Source organism: Mytilus trossulus, chromosome 3 (assembly GCF_036588685.1).
Source record: "Mytilus trossulus isolate FHL-02 chromosome 3, PNRI_Mtr1.1.1.hap1, whole genome shotgun sequence".
NCBI lineage: Eukaryota > Metazoa > Mollusca > Bivalvia > Mytilida > Mytilidae > Mytilus > Mytilus trossulus.
In genome coordinates, this window is record NC_086375.1 from 79,551,769 (window position 1) to 79,570,978 (window position 19,210).

At 33.3% G+C, this 19,210-nt stretch overlaps 1 protein-coding gene across 2 annotated transcripts; it reads right to left on the minus strand.

Moving 5' to 3' along the window:
* Positions 1-2,117: 2,117 nt before the first annotated feature.
* Positions 2,118-18,631, minus strand: LOC134709757 (uncharacterized). 2 transcript variants are annotated; one of them, XM_063569906.1, is made up of 2 exons: positions 18,602-18,631; positions 2,118-4,695 (listed from the first exon to the last, which is right to left on the minus strand). In XM_063569906.1, exons 1-2 carry the CDS (start codon positions 18,605-18,607, stop codon positions 2,506-2,508), a joined length of 2,196 nt encoding a protein of 731 aa, XP_063425976.1. In that variant the 5' UTR covers positions 18,608-18,631; the 3' UTR covers positions 2,118-2,505. The 2 variants fall into 2 exon arrangements, with proteins under 2 accessions (XP_063425976.1, XP_063425977.1); XM_063569907.1 differs by lacking the exon at positions 18,602-18,631 and adding an exon at positions 6,755-6,917.
* Positions 18,632-19,210: the final 579 nt, after the last annotated feature.

The window sequence follows — 19,210 nt, forward strand, 5'->3', positions numbered from 1 at the left end:
GTGTTGTTTATTCTTAAGTTTTCTATGTTGTGTCATGTGTACTACTGTTTTTCTGTTTGTTTTTTATTTATTTTTAGCCATGGCGTTGTCTTTTTATTTTAGATTTATGAGTTTGACTGACCCTTTGGTATCTTTGGTCCCTCTTTTACAGCACTATTGTGATACGGTTAAGTGTATACCATATCATATTACAATATTTCTAGTGAACTAAAATACGACATACAGACAAATAACGTATACTTCGACATAAATAAAGGCAACAGAAGTATACCACTGTGCGAAAGTCATAAATCGATCTAGTGAAAACAAATCAAGGTTACAAACTAAAACCGCGGGAAACAACAAAACAACAGAAACAAAAGTGCAACAACAAAAAAGAAACGACAATGAAACACCACAGAAACAAACTTTTAGAATACAACTATCCTTTTCATGACTAGGTACAAGACATTTTAAGAAAGAAAAATGCCGGGTTGCCATATCAGTAGCCTTAAGACATCCACATTTTCGCAGACTCGTGATTTTAAATATTTTTTTAACATTGGCTTTGTAATCTGCTAAGTAAAGAGGTACACGATCGTGCCGAAATAGGTCAAACCATTCTCGTGAAGTAGTTGAAGATGATTTATGGTTATAAATTATATGTCTTTAATTAAAAGTATGAGAAAAAAGAACTTTCAATCACATTTGTAGTCTATTGCATTACCTTGCTGAGGTGAAGTACAAACGTTCTTTTACGTTCCCGATAAAATTAAAAATCCTAACGCACAAAGTGTGTTAAGTGTTCATATCTTCATTTACTAGTATTAAGTCGAAACGACTGCTGCTGGACTGTAAGTTCCTTAAAGGATCTTCAGCTTAGTAGCCAGTGCTTTGGTACTGCTATTGAATTAAGAGTTTTGAAAAAACTAAAATCTCAACTCCCCCAAGCAAAGTTGAACTTTGTTGAAATTGGTTATTTTTTGTTTAGATCCCTTTTGGTCACATAGTTCCACATATTACTACGCATCTATACATCCCTGTGTTACAAATATGCGTGGCATTCGTGATGAAACTAAATCGAGAACTGCACGTCGGACGCATAAACTTTATTAAGGTAGATGGGGTGTCTTAATTGTAATCCACAGAATTTTTTAAAAATATGCCAAAATGTAGTTTGTGTCATGCTTTTTAAAAAATTAAGAAAAAGAATGGGTCACGGGGCTTATCACACTACACGGTGTTAACAATTGACATATTTGGTATAGATTATGCATAGGAAACCAAATTTTCAGCAAAAAAGCGTAAACTGCACCATAGAATAACAAATAACATCAAAACCAAATACACGAATTTGGTATACAAAAGTACCGTGACACGTCTTATAGTAATGTGAATTCACACTCAAATATAAAGTGGGTTGAACCTCGCACTGTAATGTAAAACATGTCATGTTTTGTATATGCGACTTTTTGTATTTCTATTGTTCTTATAACGTGTCTCTGTACTTTAAAAGATCCCGTCAGTATGATATTGTTCTATTATATTTCATTATGATATACTTCTGTTATGAATTACAATACACGTTGAACCACAAACGTCAAAATTATTCAATCGCGTAGTGGAGTTAACTATTTGTGGATTTTTATAAATTCTATATAACTTTTGGACTAGTTTAAATCTCGGTCTATTTCTGAAATTTATTCTTATATACTTTTGATATTTGAACCCTGTATGCTAACATTGCCTATGTAAATTTTAAAATTGTGTGTATGTACATTGAACGACAAATTTATGTGACGTATAAAATTTTCTGACATCAGACACTCAAATCAATGAATGTGTTCGTAGATAGTAGATGTTGTTGTGTTCTGTTAAATTGTTCCTTTTAAAATTGTTATACGATGATGACTGATGTACCCATATTTTGACTATTTTACTTATTGTGTCTGTTTATTTAACGCACCAATGTAAGCATAACGGTATTTGATGAGACTGTCATTAAAGTGAGAGGGTTAGCGATATAGAAGCAGGTTTAATCCACAATTTTTACATTTGAAAATGCCTGTACCATTATTTTATTATAGAACTAATATGTGGACAAACATTTTATTTTAAAACACAATCTAACCCACAATTTTCGTTCAAATTGCTATTAATATTTAATGTAAGTTAGGAGACAACATCATACCGGTATTTACTAAGTCAAAAAAGCAAGGGTTGCAACATGTTTTAAACAATCAGCATGTTAACATTTTTATGTTTTAATGATAACAAAATATGCACAATAAAAGCGATTAAAATCCCTTACTTAAACAGATGCAAAATATACCAGGTAGGTATTTAAACTCATAAGAAGATGATAAACTGATTAACCATGCCATGGTATAACACTAAAATCGACTAAAAGATAAACAACAGTGTATAACACATAACATAGGAACCAAACAGCATCAACCCCACCAAAGTTTGGACTGGTTTTCTTTTCATTTAAAGGTCACAAGAAAATAATTGGATATATCTTTTTTAACGCTCATTCAGTATTTCTAATATTGCTTGATAGACGCACACTTTTCGATCCCACATATTAAACCCCATGCCAGTTCTATAAATTGCTTCGGTTTTTCTATATTGAAAATCCTTCTTTTTAGGTTTGTCATATTTTACCACAAAAATCTTATTTATCACGCCTTTTGTGAAATATTTCCATGCCAAATAATATTCCATAATTTTAGCTTCTGTTATGCCAGGTTTATCCTCGTACATTCCATCTGAAGTAATAAGTACGAAAGTTTTACACTTTTGAATATTTTCAGTGATATTCTCCTCAAACAATTGCCCTGGGCAGTTATCTTTACAGGGAATATAAGCTGATACATTGTTATTTTTGAGAAATGGATAGAGAAGTTTTATAACAAATTGAAGCACCAACTTGTTGTTTTCATCAAAGGAAATGTAAACATCGTGTTCCCATCTCTTGTGGCGTTTTCGATCAAATTTACGCTTAAATATGATTAACTCGAATCTGAAACAGTAAAGGATACTAATTAAGGAAATAAAAAATGGGAATGTTAGCAATGAAAATAGAAAATGATTAGTGCTACTAGTATATGGTTCACAATTTCCTATCTCCAATGTCCAATTTTCAAATACAGTATTGTTAAAATTACTGCAAAATAATGGAGATTCCTCAGATGCGGAATTGTATATTCTCCAGTCTCCAATCCAAATGTTATCACAATTACATGGAATTCCACTCTTGCCAAATCTAAAAATATCAGGATGTAATAACTGAACTGATTTGGGTAATGTCTCAAGAGAGTGATTTGGTATGAAGATATGAGATGTATGATTTAGTCTGTCTACATTTTCATCTATAACTGTTACCGGATTTTCAGAGAGATCCAAAATTTTAACACGAGAAAAATAATCTTTTGTTTTTAAAGTAGATATCTTATTATTACTCATATCCATTTCAACTTCAAAACTCGATCCTGGAATAGCGTCCGGAAATTCTTCGCATGACTGGTTGGAACAATCTATGAATAATCTTCGCCTATTTGGCTGCGAGATACAACGACATTTACAGTTTGGTCTGCTATGACAGTAATCTGATAATTCACAAACGACAAGATCACGCAATGTCTCATTTTTAAGAATTTCTTCGAAAGACTTATTTGCTAATACTGTTGGTTCATTACAATACACATGTTCATGAGATCTAGCATAAAAACGATAGAAATCAACTCCCTTTGAATTCAGTAAGTCAAAAACAGTACAATCGCAATTAAATGACGTTTCAGTTATTTTGTAAAAACCACACGTTACATAATATTTTAATTCGCTCGTTTCCCCTAAGCCAATCATTTTGAGTGCCGACAAGGGATGTTGAGAAATAGATGGTACGTTTGATATATCAAGGCTCCCACAATAATTTGGCTTGTCTTTGTGTATTTTCATATTCATTTCGTTCGTGAAATTCAGAGATTGATTATTGTCAGCATAACTATTGTAACATATTGTTTTATTTGGAATCACAATATTGGATAAATCTACTGTCTCAAACATATTACCTTCCATCACCAGCTGAGATATGTAGACGTCGTTTGCACCAAGCAAATTATTATCTGTTTTAGTTATCAGATTGTACGATAGGTCAACTTTTCTTAAATTCGGTAATCCCCGGAAAGTTTGATTGGATACGAACGAAATTCTATTTCGTTTCAAAACTAATGTATCCAAACTAAAGAAACATGATATATTACCTATTTCGGAAAATAAATTACCGGTAAAGTCAATTGTGACTATCTGAAAGTCGCAAGCATTTTTAGGATATCTACGAAGAATGCCGTCTACATAAGATACCCAAAAATACTTCGAAGTTATCCCTTTTGAGTTCGAACCATTGCTTTTATGAATGTTAAGTAAAAATGATTTTTGTCCTTGCAAATCCTCCAATTCTAATGTCAGTCTACTATAGGAAATGTTTGGAAATATCGATGGAAGTTCCCAGTCTGATTTTCCTTTACAAGAACAACAGAAATTTGCATCATTTTCATTATTTTTCCTAAAACATCCTTCAGGACACCATAATGTTTTCTGTTCATGAGATGACCATGGTTTGTAAACGCCAATAACCATTTCCGAAAATAACAGAATTAATGCAACGCAAAAAAGGATATTTCTCTGATCTGATACAATATCCATATTTATATCCTGAAAAAAGATAAAATGTTTATCAATATACATTTTTTAAGTTTGAATATCATAGATAATTTCTAAAATACAGATGAAATACCTCAGCAAATAACCATGATTTTTAATTTGCTACAGCACGACGTTGGTCATAGTTGTTGTTTTAAGAAAAGAATGACAAAAATGTTTACAAATTTATTTTCCGTTCAACATTTTCCACTTAAACTTCGTTATGAAGGTAGAAGACAACATCTATATAACAGAACATGTAGTTTTATTCTATTTTCATAATCCTAGTTTTCTTCATACTCTTATGAATTCACAATTCCGAAATGTGATAGATTGGATTGGATAGCTCTTAAACCCGAAATAGACATTTTTATACATAAAAAAAATATGACAAATTGGATAATTCCAACTTTTTAATTGTCAATTTGCCTTTTCTAAGAACCACAGTTAACGCATCGCACGGAATTGACATATGTCCAGTACATACGTTAAGCTCTTACATGTTCACATTATACAGATTTCATTGACAGGAGTGACTGAAATCGACACATCAAATATACCATGAGCATCACGACTCGGTTAAACGATACGATACATAAGGGCAACAGTAGTATACCGCTGTTCAAAACTCGTAAATTTATGGACAAAAAACAAAATCGGGGTAACAAACTAAAACTGAGGGAAACGCATTAAATATGAGAGGAGAATAACGATACAGCATTAAAATGTAACACACACAGAAACGGACTAAGCATTAGACAAAATCCGATGAGAATAACAAATATAACATCAAAACCAAATACATGGATTTGTATAGAAAAGTACCGTGACACGTCTTATAGTAATATAAGAGAAAACAAACGACACAACGGAAACACGACATTAAAATGTTACACACACAGATACGAACAATGATATAACGATATGTCTTTGTTTTAACTAACTAGAGGCATGTCTCGGTGGTATTATGTCCGTAGATACCAGAATTGTCTTTTTGTCAACCAAATTTAAAAGAGAATATGTGGTATTAATGCAAATGAGATAAATCTCCACAAGAGACCAACTATCTATACTGTTTTGTGACATTTCGATTAGGAATGAGTTCGCATGGCAACCATAGACGCTGACTCTGTCAACAAATTCGTATTATTCCTTTTGGCATTCATATGATTTTCTCAGTTTTAGTTTGTGTCTTTAATTTAAATCTCCACAATGGACACTCCGTACATAATTCTTAGTATCTTAAAACATTCCAAAGTTTTGTAAACAAGTAACTCATAATTATGGCCATACATAAAGGCAACAGTAGTACACCGCTGTTCAATAGTAGTAATTGGATTAAGCAAAAACAAACCCGGATAATAAACTGAACCGTGGAAAACTCTTTAACAAGAAAACAATATAAGGATTCAACTATTGTTGGAGTAAGCCCTCTCCATTTTTCCCGATTTAGATTTTGAAAAACTGCAGTATGTTGTATTAAATCAAGTTATTAGGACATTTTATGGTAATTGATTTAATTGTTAACTAGCCCAAGAATGCGGAGCTAGACAATGAAATAACAACTTCGAAGATGGAAGTTAGAGCACTGGTCTAAGCTCATCTCATTCTTTGTTTATCTTATGACAAGTAACACACGACAGACATTGACAGTGCACTTACTAAAATATCGTTCAGTTTACGCACCCTAACAAAATAGCAGAATTCAACTAACTGGAAGAACAAAGGAAAAACTACATTTTTATTATTGAACATACATCATGACTCAAACGAAATTTTAAGATAAAAAAATATGCAATACAGAACAATCGCGTACCGTCGATATTTCTCTTCTATTCTCAGTCTTGCCAAATTTTCAGAGAAAAACAAATTATACTACTTTAACAAGTTTTGACTTTTTGTACTCCGAAATATTTTTTTTGAATATCAATGCACAATAAACGGTTTCAGAAGCAATCGTATAGTTGAAGTTTGACGTTCAGATAAAGAAATAATAATGAAAATTAATGAAGAAAAAAGGTAACAAACATAAAGACATGTGAGTTTTCTAACAACTTCGAAAAAAACTTACCATTATGATTATTTATCAAACCTATTCGTTGTTAGTATGGGGATGCTCAACAACCTTCCTTGTACACAAATTCAATTTGGACCCATTGAATCGAAATACGTTTATGGGTGTTATGAAATAATATGCCGATTTAAATAAATTTTATTCTTTTGTTCAAATATAATCGAACAGAATTAAAAGAAATTCATTATAATACACTACTTATCAAAGCAATTGGATAATAAATTTTTAAATGGAGCATACTTGAGGAAGTTCGAAGAGGAAGTTTTCAATTTCGTAGTTTTCTCAATAGATACTGGTTGATTAGATACATCAACATGTTGAAACTAACACCACGCATATGCTAAATAGTATCTCTAATAAATATTTCTATATATCAATCTGATAAAAATGAAGAAAAAAAAACTTTTGCCTACCTTACCTTGTAAGTAAAGCTTTGACATATGGTCTGCATTCTAATACTATCAACTATAAATATATATATCATGTCTCAATTTTTTAATATCATTTTGAACACAATCTTTCTATGGGGACTCTCTTTTAGAAACTGCTGTTTCAAATTTTCTATATCCACTTAGCTCTGCATTGGAGTGTCCCGGCATGCATTGTAATACTGAAATGCCACATATCAATTCTTCAGTTGTGTCATTTTTTTGAAATGACTCTTTGCGAGACAAAGAAATGTTCTTATATACTGAAGTACTTTATATAAATATAGGACTTTTTTTGCTGGCATAAAATCCTCTCCGCGACTTTTTTTGTTTATTTTATAAGCTTCGTTTTTCATGTTGTTATCTAAAGGTGTTCGGTATATTTTTGCATGTCTAAAATTGCACCTAGATAATGTTTTGATATAATAATTAAAGACTAAGTAAAAACTTCAAAAGAGCTCCGAATATCAGTCTTGACTTTTTAAAAGTCACAAGATGGTTATCTGCAATACATAGTAACTACATTACCATCCGTTTAGCTATTAGTTTAAAATCGGTTACTAATAAAACACAAACATTTTCCTGCTGGATACTTACTTCAATCTTCCTGGGCAGGTGATATAGAATAACGAGTTTCTCTATATTCACTAAGCTCTTACATTGGTGCAATGTAGTTTATATATTAAAAGAAAGGACATTCAATGACACACAGAGAAAGAAACAACGAAATACACTGTTTATTTCTAATTGACAACCAATAGTGTTTGGCGAAAGGTGCTTTATTATAGTAATGCATATATAGTTATACCAAGCATGGTATCAATAAGCTATAATGAACAAAATGTTAATATGAAGCACCTGAACCCAAAACGAAGTCGCCAAACACAGGGGTTAATAATATATACATAAAAAAAAAAAAAAACCAACAACAACATCAAATCAAGAATATAAAATACACCGGCGAAAATAACCTAACACTAATTATCAATCAAATAATTCATAGCTGACGTAACCCGATACATATCAACACTAGCTTGTTTAATGTAAGTCTGAAAACAATCAGATCTCCAGTCTCCGTGATGTTTCAATAAAATCTCAGGAATGCCAGCCTTGGTGGCTAATGTAGCTCCACCGTGTCTCAGCGAATGAAAAGAATAAACTGAAGGGTCTAAACCAACAAGAACAATTAACTCCCTAAAACGGTTCAACAAAACGGATCTAGATAAAGGCAATAATTTACCATGAACAGGTAAAGCAAAAACGGGAGCATTCTTATCACCAGGTATTAAAGACACAAGATGCTTATAAGCTCGAGCAGGACATATTGATGGCTCAACTGAGCAACACAAAGAAACCTGATGGGTGTAATCATGATTTTGTCTAGTCTTTGACCATTTCAATAAAAGGAGGATACCCTCTTCACAAACAACAACATTATCTCTGATCAAACTGCACAAAAAGAATGTCAATGTATCATGTATGAAAACCTAAATGTTTATAATATCATTAAACATATGACCAAACACTTCTTTCTCAATAAAATCTGAATTGTAAAGTTTAGATTCTATAAAAAACTGTGATCTGTTCTTCTCCGAAAGATTCCAACGGGATAGCAAATCCGATAACCTATTTTCAACAGATGCTATATAACTCACACGCAGTTGAACATTACTTGACGCACACAAGTACCATATTTGACGTGCCAAATTCAACATTTTCTGATCACGTCCTGTTCCCCTATTTAAAATTTCAACACATGATTGGTTGTCACAAAACAGCTGTACCCGTTTATTTGAGATACTTGATGTCCAGAATTGAATTGCTATGTGAATCGCATACATTTCAAGCACAGATATGTGCATGTCCCGTAAAGACTCCGGTATATCCGAATGAAAATATTCAAATGTCGTGAAGTTGACACCACCAATACCCTTGAGACACGCGTCAGAGGAAATAATTGCGTCTGGTGAAGACCAATCTACATCGGGAATTATACTTATTCCATTATAGTCATGTAAAAATAATAACCACCACCGAATGTCTTGTCTAAATTCATCTGTAATATGAACACGATAATGATTGAAATGGTATTTTCGTAATGTCTGTAACATGCGTGAAATAAAAAGTCTTCCGCTTCGGACACATTCGGAAATAAAAGCCAACTTGCCAATAACTTGTTGTAACTGACGTTTGGTGCAATGTTTTTTCTTTTCAAATCTTTGTAACAACTCATAAGTCTCTTGTAATTTAATCTCTGGAATTCGGACTGTCATGTCAATTGAGTTATACTCCTTGCCGAGAAATGTCAAAACTTTTGTCGGCGGCAAACACTTTTCTTTGCTGACTTCTAATCCTAACCTCTGAAACAATTCTAAAACAAAATTATAGTCATGTTCAGCGTTCTGATTGTCACTAACACCACCAAAATCATCAACATAGTTTATTGTATGAATGTTAGATTTCCATAACATATAGGAAACAGCATTCGTTGTTCGTTGACATGACTGTGGCGAAGAGCGCATACCAAAAATAAGACGATTGTCAATAAAAATTTGTCCCCTCCATTCATAACCTTGTAAATGCAAGTCGTGCGGATCTAATACTAGCTGACGAAAAGCCCGGGACAAATCCAACTTCCAAATGGCACACCCACGACCGTGATTCAAGAACAAAGCAATAAATTCTTCGTGTCTAGGATAATAAAGTTTAAAAGTTTCATTCAAAAAGGTGTCCGAAGGTATGCCTTCATTCATGGACAAATTATTGCCATGCGAACAGTCAACAATTACTCTCCTATCGGAATCTCCCTTAGGAACTGTAAATAATGGTGATAATGTTAAATGACAACAAAGAGGGTTCTTTCGGAAAGGACCATAAATAGCCCCAAGGTCTGATTCTTTTGAAATATATGAATCAATAAAACTTGAAAACTGATTAAGATGATTTTGTCGACGTGTGGGGGAATCTGGCAATGTATCCTTGATATAGTTTAACGGCCATCCATACTTCAAAAATTCAACGACTATTTTATCATGATAATCTTCTAAAAGTTGTTCCCACAATTGTATGTTGAAATTAGAACGTACTGGAATTTTACAATATGCAAAATTCGGCTTGCCACTGTAGAACACGGCTTCATGAACACTTGAAAAATTATTTATATTCATTTCACAAAATTTGGTTGATACATCTTTCAAAATATTTCCACTCATATCTGGTGAATACTCAAAATCAATAGACCCTGCTGTTTTCGTAAACCAAGGACAAATACTTGAAGCTAAAAGTGCATTATTAGTTTCATCAACAACATTGTAATTCATGTAATTGTTATCTTTGACAACAGTGTCAAAATCAGTGCTACATAATAAAGATTGCAAAAAATATGAATCATTTTCATAAATAGTAGACACACCTGTAAACACAGGGGACGTTTTTTCACTACAAGCATTGTCACAATAACCAACGCCTGTTAAATTAAAACCTACGGAACTTGACTCGCCTATAGATTCACATGACGAAACATCATAAATATTACTCAAAACATCTGCCTCATATGCAGAGGATATTCCCAATGAATCTTGTGAATTATCACACAACACACCTTTATTTGTAGGGGAATAAGATTTCGTTAACTCATCATACACACCTGAATAATCAGGGGAAGCAATCGCACCTGACATAATTGCAGGGGGTTTCACAACATCATTTTCGTAATTATCACACCAATAACACACCTGTAATTACAGGGGAATATAATTTCTTTTGAATAATACTATTACTGACCATTTTAGTAGATTCACAATGTAGCACTGAAGTTGAACATCATTGATGATGCGGACAATCCTTCGAATGATGTAGCACAGACGCATCACTCGAATCTTTTCCTTTACGGACGCACTTTCTGCAAACATGCAATAGCTTTTTGTCTCAATAGGCTCCAAAATGATCTCCGGATCGACTACAGTTTCCCGCTTGATATGCGCCGCAAATTGGATTGCGATTAACCGGCTTATCCTTGAAAACTGTTTTAGTCGGAGTAAACGAAGACGAAGTGAGGGGGTGACGAGAGTACGGCCTTGTTCTACAACAAATGCATGCGACCAATTTTTGTGACCTCTTTCAATGGAACGCAAAACTTCGGCGTGAAAATCCTTGATCTCCGCAAAGGGGTATTTTTCAACGAGATAAAGCAAATTAATGAGATGTTTTTGTCTGTGCACAGAAATGGCTTGTTTTTCAATGTTATGCATAATGAATGTTTCACCTCTGACTAGTTGTGCTAGACCGAAATCTTTATCAGAATAATTGACGGATTTGGTTTGTGCATGCTCATGTGGCCATGGCACATCATATTTAACTCTATCCTTAGCAGCTCTTGCTTCACCGGAAACTGCTGTTCTTTTTTGTTTATCTTTGAATATAACATATGGTAAATCATTACCTTTGATTTGAGCTTTGTCCTTATCCTCGTCGTTATCATTTGAAGAATCAAAATCAGAATCATCGGAAGAGGGCGAAGATTGATTAAGCAGCTGTCGAGTAAGCTCTTTAGCCTGTTTTCCAACTTTATCTTGATTCCGTAACTCATTAAGCGATGGAAGCTTTAATGTTTTAACTTTTTTACCATTGTCCTTCGTTTTGGTTCTTTATAGCTTGGCTTTATAAAAAATGTCTTATATCAATTACATAATAAAAGTGGCCTGGAACATGCTCTTTTGCTTAAAACCACATGGTAATATAAACCCGGATGAAGTATCAAAGGGAAGCAATTCTTACAAGGTGTTATCAATTATGTACAATGAGAGTTGCCTCCCATTGTACGTAATTTCAATGAGACCTTCAACACATAGCAAGAAGTCACACCTCAGCCGATAATGGCTCTCAGTTAGAAACAGCGGTATCCAACACTCAGGGTTATATTATAGTTATTCCTAAAAGACAATCCCTCTTATGGTAATTCTTTTAGACATACAAAATGTGTTCATGATGTTCACCTTAGCCGTATTTGGCACACTTTTTGGTGTTTTTGGATCATCAATGCTCTTCTGATTTGTACTTGTTTGGCTTTATAAATATCTTTTGATATAAGCGTCACAGATGTGTCTTATGTAGACGAAACGCGCGTCTGGAGTACCAGATTATTACCCATGTACCTATGATAACTATATTCAATCTTCGGTTTTATATGATTTTTTTCTAAACTTGTGTTTTAGTTCGTCCTTTTAGTTCAAGTTATCTGTCTTACCTCGCTATATAGCTTGCGCCCATGTAGTTTGTCTCTATTTTGTTAATAATGGTTTAATATCTGCTGTTTAATTATTGCACTTTCTTTTTTAGTTTTTGTATTAATATTAATACGTTTATTCAGTTTAAACTGTTATTAACATTTTGATATCATTTTATTTGTTGACATTCTCAGAACATGGATTTACGCAATATCGTTGTTTTTTTTAAATGTTAGTGGCGTTCCTGCGGAAATCTCTAGATACCGTTATTATATTATAGATCATCCTTTCAATGAAAAATTGAAAACAACACGTTTAATAATTTCATGCAATCGAAGCGCTTCGATTTACCTTCATCAGGAACGCTCAAAGCCAAACATTTTAAACCCGAGGATGTTTAAGTACCTTAAATAAAGGCAACAGTAGTATACCGCTGTTCAAAACTCATAAATCCATGGACCAAAAAAATCGGGGTAACAAACTAAAACCGAGGGAAACGAATTAAATATAAGAGGAGAACAACGACACAACACCGAAACGCAACACACACAGAAACGGACCAAGCAACAGACAAAACACCACGAGAATAACAAATATAACATCAAAACCAAATAGATGAATTTGGAATAGACAAGTACCGTGCCACGTCTTATCTCAATATCTTAAAAATAAGAGAAAACACAAACGACTCAACATTAAAATGCAACACACACACAGAAACGAACAATAATATAACAATGGCCATCTTCCTGACTTGGGAATAAAAGTGGTGGGTTGAACCTGGTTTTGTTGCATGCCAAACCTCGCACTTTAATGGCAAAGTTAAATATAACATTGAAATGACAACAAAATATTACAGGACTACAATACAAATAAATAGGGGAACATATTAGACAAAGAAAAACATGATTAATAGATATAAAAAAGCATCAGGTTTAAAATTCAATACGCCAAAAACGCGCCTTGTCCACACAAGACTCACCAGTGACGCCCAGATATAAAAGATCGAAAGTGAAAAAAGTACAAAGTTGTAACCGTTGAAGAGCTTTATGACAAAAATACCTAAAAATGATAGCCAAATTCATCTGAAGTCAACTTTGCCTGAGGGAGTTGAAACCTTAGGTTTCTTTATAATTTTAAAATTTGTAAACGGACAATTTTACAAAAGTTTGTTAAGGCCAAGGAACAGTAAATGGGCTATGTCGCAGATTTTGCTAAAATTTTGCATACAATCTTGGCTCGGTGAATTACAATTGACAATCGGAAAAAAATGCATTTATCTCTTTTTTCATCTGAAATATGCAGATTGATTTCTTTTAATGTGGGTGAATAAAAAGCACATAAAATCAGCGAAAAAACCTACAAAATTTGTCTTTAAATCGCCAAATCTTTTATTGTACTCCATAGATTTTTCTTCAAAAGTTGTATGTGGTGGCATTGCTGTCGAAAATCTCTAGAGACCGATATTCTATTATAAAACATTAATTTCCGTTATAATGATGCAAAATAAAGACTTCGTTTTTTGTCTAATTATCATTTTTTTTACCTTGTTGGTAGTGAAAAAAGTAAAACAATCAACGTTTAATAGCTTGCAACACGGCGACGCTATGATTATTTCGGCGTGTTATTGGATTTTTTCACAAAGAACACAACATTATATGATTTATATTGTAAAAGCGAAGTCAGTGACCCTATCTTAAACGGTAATTTATGTATCAACAACATATAGCAATATAGTTTTTAAGAAAACTCTATGGAGTAAAATAGGTTTTATGCCGATTTTATGTGCTTTTATACAATTCCTCAGCAATTTTGTAAGAATTCAATCAGTAATATTTTAAATGATAAATGAGATCAATGCATTTTTTTTTAAATTTTCAGTTGAAGTACATCGAGCCAGAGTTGTATGCAAAATTTTACTGAAATCTGTGAAATAGCCAATTTACTATAACTTGACCTTAAATCATGTCAGTACCGAAGTACTGACTACTGAGCTGATGATACTATCGGGGTTGATAATCCACTAGCAAAGGTATCGACCCAGTGATGTAAAACATGAATACAACACGTTTAATAATATCATGCGTCCGAATCGCTTTTATGGACTTCATCAGGAACGCTCAAAGATAACATTTGAAATCCGAGTATGTATAGTCTTGACTAAGTGTTGTTTTATAGAAAAAGAATTATTGATAGAAAATATGCATTTGGCATTTGAATATCGAATCAACTGAATAACATATATCTCAAATATTTTCGTGTTGCTTAGTCTTTATGTTTCTATGTTATGCCTTGTATATCTTATTTGTCTATTTGTCTTTTTCTTGTTTAGGCAATGGCGTTGTTATTTTTTTTTTAATCAACCAGTTATTCAGCGCTGAACTAAAAGAAAGATTTGAAACTGTGAAAACAGTATGTGACTTTACCTTGGCATGGTCGGGTAGAATTTCATACAACTCGGTTAAGAACTTCCTATATATCTCGTAAGGGGTTAAAAAATAGAAAGTTACGTGATCCTGGATGATTTAAAACTTGCAATATTGTAGGCCATCATTTTGATATTTGTACTAATATAGAAAAAATATATTCGAATTGAAACTGCTATTTTATTTTATTTTACAACTAACATTAGTACAACATTTCTTTCAAGTGAAATATAACCTAAAGTTTCCCTTTTCAAAATGCAATTAATGTTTAATATACTTCAATAGATATCATAACATTTACGTAGACGTAGTCATGGCCATCGTCATTATACATCACCCTCTCTGCATGATGTCTCTATTAATGACTTGCTGCCATGCATACAAAAACCGTTAGGTATTCATCACATTCGCACGAAACTTTATTCATTACCCCTTTCAAAACTTCATTCTCTGTTCAATTTATGTTTGGAATCCACTGTTGCAAACCCTCATTCAAACCAATACAAACTACAAGCTATAATTTCGGATATTGCTAGTCACAGACTTTTCAAGCCAGTTCGCATTGGAAAAGATGAAAAAGAGAAAAGATCTTTTCTAAATCTTTCCTTTGCCAATAAAGGTCTCGATGGCGTAAACCTAGGCAATATCCTTCATCATAAATTAGTTCAATCGAAAATACCTCCTTATATCAAAGACCAGTCTGTACCAATAATTTCTTATACCTATACCAAACCTATTGCAACTAAAATTTTCAATTACAAACGCGTTTTGCAGGATCTCGATATGACGACCTCCTGATTGCACTTGTGCTAGTTCCCAATTCACATATAATCCTGCTGGCCACGTTATTACCGGTGACCTTAACATTGTTAATAACACTTCACTACGAAACGTGTTATCGAAAGGTCCGAAATATCGTGAGCCTAAATCCATCAATTGGAAATACAACTTTAAAATTTTGACGGATTCAGTCGAGGATTATGCCAGGCAATGGGCTAAGCGCGAGAAGGAAGACGTAGACACTCTATCCGAATGGATTAAGGCAGTGAGGTCGTTAATACAAATCAGAATTAAGAAACTGAATGGGTCCATCAATGCCCATGCTACGTCAATCTTCAAAGATCCAAATGTTGCTAAACACCTATCTGACCTCCATGATAAATATGTTGTTGTACCCGCAGACAAAGCCCCAAATAACAACGTTTTTGTCTGTAAAAGTCATTACATTAATTGCTTGATAAACGAATTAGGTATAGACAATTCACTTGGAAACCCAACATATACCCTCACGACACTTACCAAAGAGGAAATACTGGATAATCATAGGTCTGTTCTTTGTTCCTTTCGTATTTCAACCAAAGATGAAGAACTGGATCTTCCATCACTGTATTGGATACCAAAACTACATAAGTGTCCTTACAAACAACGGTATATTGCTGGGTCTTCCAAGTGCTCCACGAAACCCCTTTCTAAATTATTAACATCCATTTTATCAGCAATCAAAGACGGGCTTCAAAGTTATTGTGAAACTGCCTATTCTAGAGGTGGCGTGAATCAGATGTGGATACTTAAAAATTCCAAAGATCTTTTAGAGTACATACAATCTAACTCTCTTTCATCTTGTAACAGTATTAAAACATTTGACTTTTCTACTCTTTACACAAGTATTCCACAGTCCAAACTAAAAGACAAATTAAAAGAGTTGGTATTACTTTGCTTCATAAAAAAGAATGGCCAACGTAGATACAAGTATCTTGTCTTAGGGAGGGATAAATCATACTTTGTAAAGAATCATTCTGATTCAAACAAAAAAATCTCTGAAACCGATATTACCAAGATGCTTGATTTCTTGATTGACAACATATTTGTTACGTTCGGAGGACGTGTTTTTCAACAGACTGTCGGCATCCCAAAGGGAACAAACTGTGCCCCTCTACTTGCTGACTTGTTTCTTTATTATTATGAGGCTGACTTCATGCAGGAACTTCTTAGGAAGAAAGATAAGAAGTTAGCAATATCCTTTAACTCTACTTTCCGCTATATAGATGACGTTCTTTCACTAAACAATTCAAAATTTGGTGACTATGTGGATCGCATCTATCCCATCGAATTAGAGATAAAGGATACTACAGATACAATTAAGTCGGCTTCATATCTTGACTTACATCTAGAATTTGATAATAAAGGTCGGTTGAAGACAAAACTTTACGATAAAAGAGATGATTTCAGCTTTCCAATTGTAAACTTTCCATTTCTAAGTAGCAACATTCCAGCAGCACCTGCATACGGGGTATGTATCTCCCAATTGATACGATATTCCCGTGCTTGCATTTCCTATCATGATTTTCTTGATAGAAGGTTACTGCTTACAAGGAAGCTATTAAACCAAGAGTTCCAAATGGTGAAGTTGAAATCATCCCTTCGTAAATTTTACGGACGCCATCACGAGTTGGTTGACCGTTATGGAATAACCGTTTCACAAATGATATCGGATATGTTCCTTACGTCGTAACTACAATCCCATTCCCTTTCATGAATTTGACCTACCGAATAAGACTATTTACCGGATGTGTAATCACATAAGCAACACGACGGGTGCCACATGTGGAGCAGGATCTGCTTAACCTTCCGGAGCACCTTGTTTTTGGTTGGGTTCGTGTTGTTTATTCTTTAGTTTTCTATGTTGTGTCATGTGCACTATTGTTTGTCTGTTTGTCTTTTTTCATTTTTAGCCATGGCGTTGTCGGTTTATTTTAGATTTTTGAGTTTGACTATCCCTTGGGTATCTTTCGTCCCTCTTTTATTGTCATAATTTCAGTTGTCATCAAAACCTTATGTATTCGGAATCGTGAAATGTAATTGTTTTCATTGTTCAGCTCTCAAACCCAGTGAGTTCAAAAATACAGATACAACAGAAAGTAACAAATGATTCAGGACGTTTAACATCTAACAACTACAAATGGGATCATTTCAACTTTCCAATTTCGTATTTCCGTTTCTCAGCATAACATTTGACAAAGCGCATGTAGATGAACTATCCCCAGTGTAAATGTTCAGCTCATACATTTTAACAATATATGGATTTCATTAACAATAAACTCTTTATGGATTGAAATTTAATATTTGCGCCAGACGCGTGTTTTATCTACGTAACAAAGGACTCATTTAGTTACTCAAATAAAAAAAAATGTTAAAAATACCAAATAAAGTACGAAGTTGGAGGGCATTGAGGATAAAAAAAAATCCTAAAAGTGTTGCCAAATACAGCTGAGGTTATCTATTCCTGAGATAGAAAAGCCTTAGTATTTCAAAAATTTCAAAAAAACAGATATCAACTGATCTATTCCTGATTGTGACATTTGAACTTAGTCTGCATTCGCATGGCGGATGTTGCATGAATATCTATTAGTGCTCATTCTGTTGACGCATTCAGACGATTCTCTCCTTTTCTGTGTATGGCCTGGATTTATATATTTTCTAAATGGATTGATAAGATTTCAACAATACTACTGTTGCCTCTCATTTACGAATGATTCAATGATACATGTTAAAAAAACTGTTGCCTTCAACTACTTCCATAAAATGATTTGTGAATGCAATCCCCGTCTTAAAGTGAATGCTACATAACAGTTTGAAATAAGATTAAACAACGCCACAGCCAAACATCTTTACCAACTAAGGTAAAATGATATACCGGGAATAATTTTGATTATTAATTTCCTGTTTTTAAAATTTTATGAAAGTAACATCGCAAGCAAAACTTACCATCATGTAACAAGCTTGTTTGTCGTTGGCACTGTGATATTCATCAACAAATTATTAATTAAACAACCTTCTTATTACAAACTTTAGTTTGAATTTATTGAATCGAAAAACGTTTACAGGTCTATGAAAAAAACATGACGGTTTAAATCAAATATTATCAAAGAGAATTAAAAGAAATTCATTTTAATAGACTTTATATCAATAGCAGTTGGATATTTAAATGTTAAATGGAGCAGAATTTAGGAAGTTTGATGAGGAAGTTTTCGTTTTAGTAGTTTTCTCAGTTGATTGATTAAATATATCAACTGTTGCATATTAGTTTTCAACACCAGAAAAAAGTCGAGCGCATTGAATAGTATACTGTAATTTAAATCTTATTAAAATGCAAATCCTTTGTCAAAGGTTAGACTACCTTACCTTGTTTATAGTAAGGCTTTATGTCTGCTTGTGGTTTCTATCTTCTTCGTTCGATTGTTCTCTTTGTTAGAATATCTCCCTCGTCATTGAAAATACCTGCTTAAATATTTGCCCTGGTGTGCAAGTAAATGGGAATTGAATCTTTTACTTTATTTTGAGGTCTTCGGAATATTCTTCAATTTCTTAAATCGC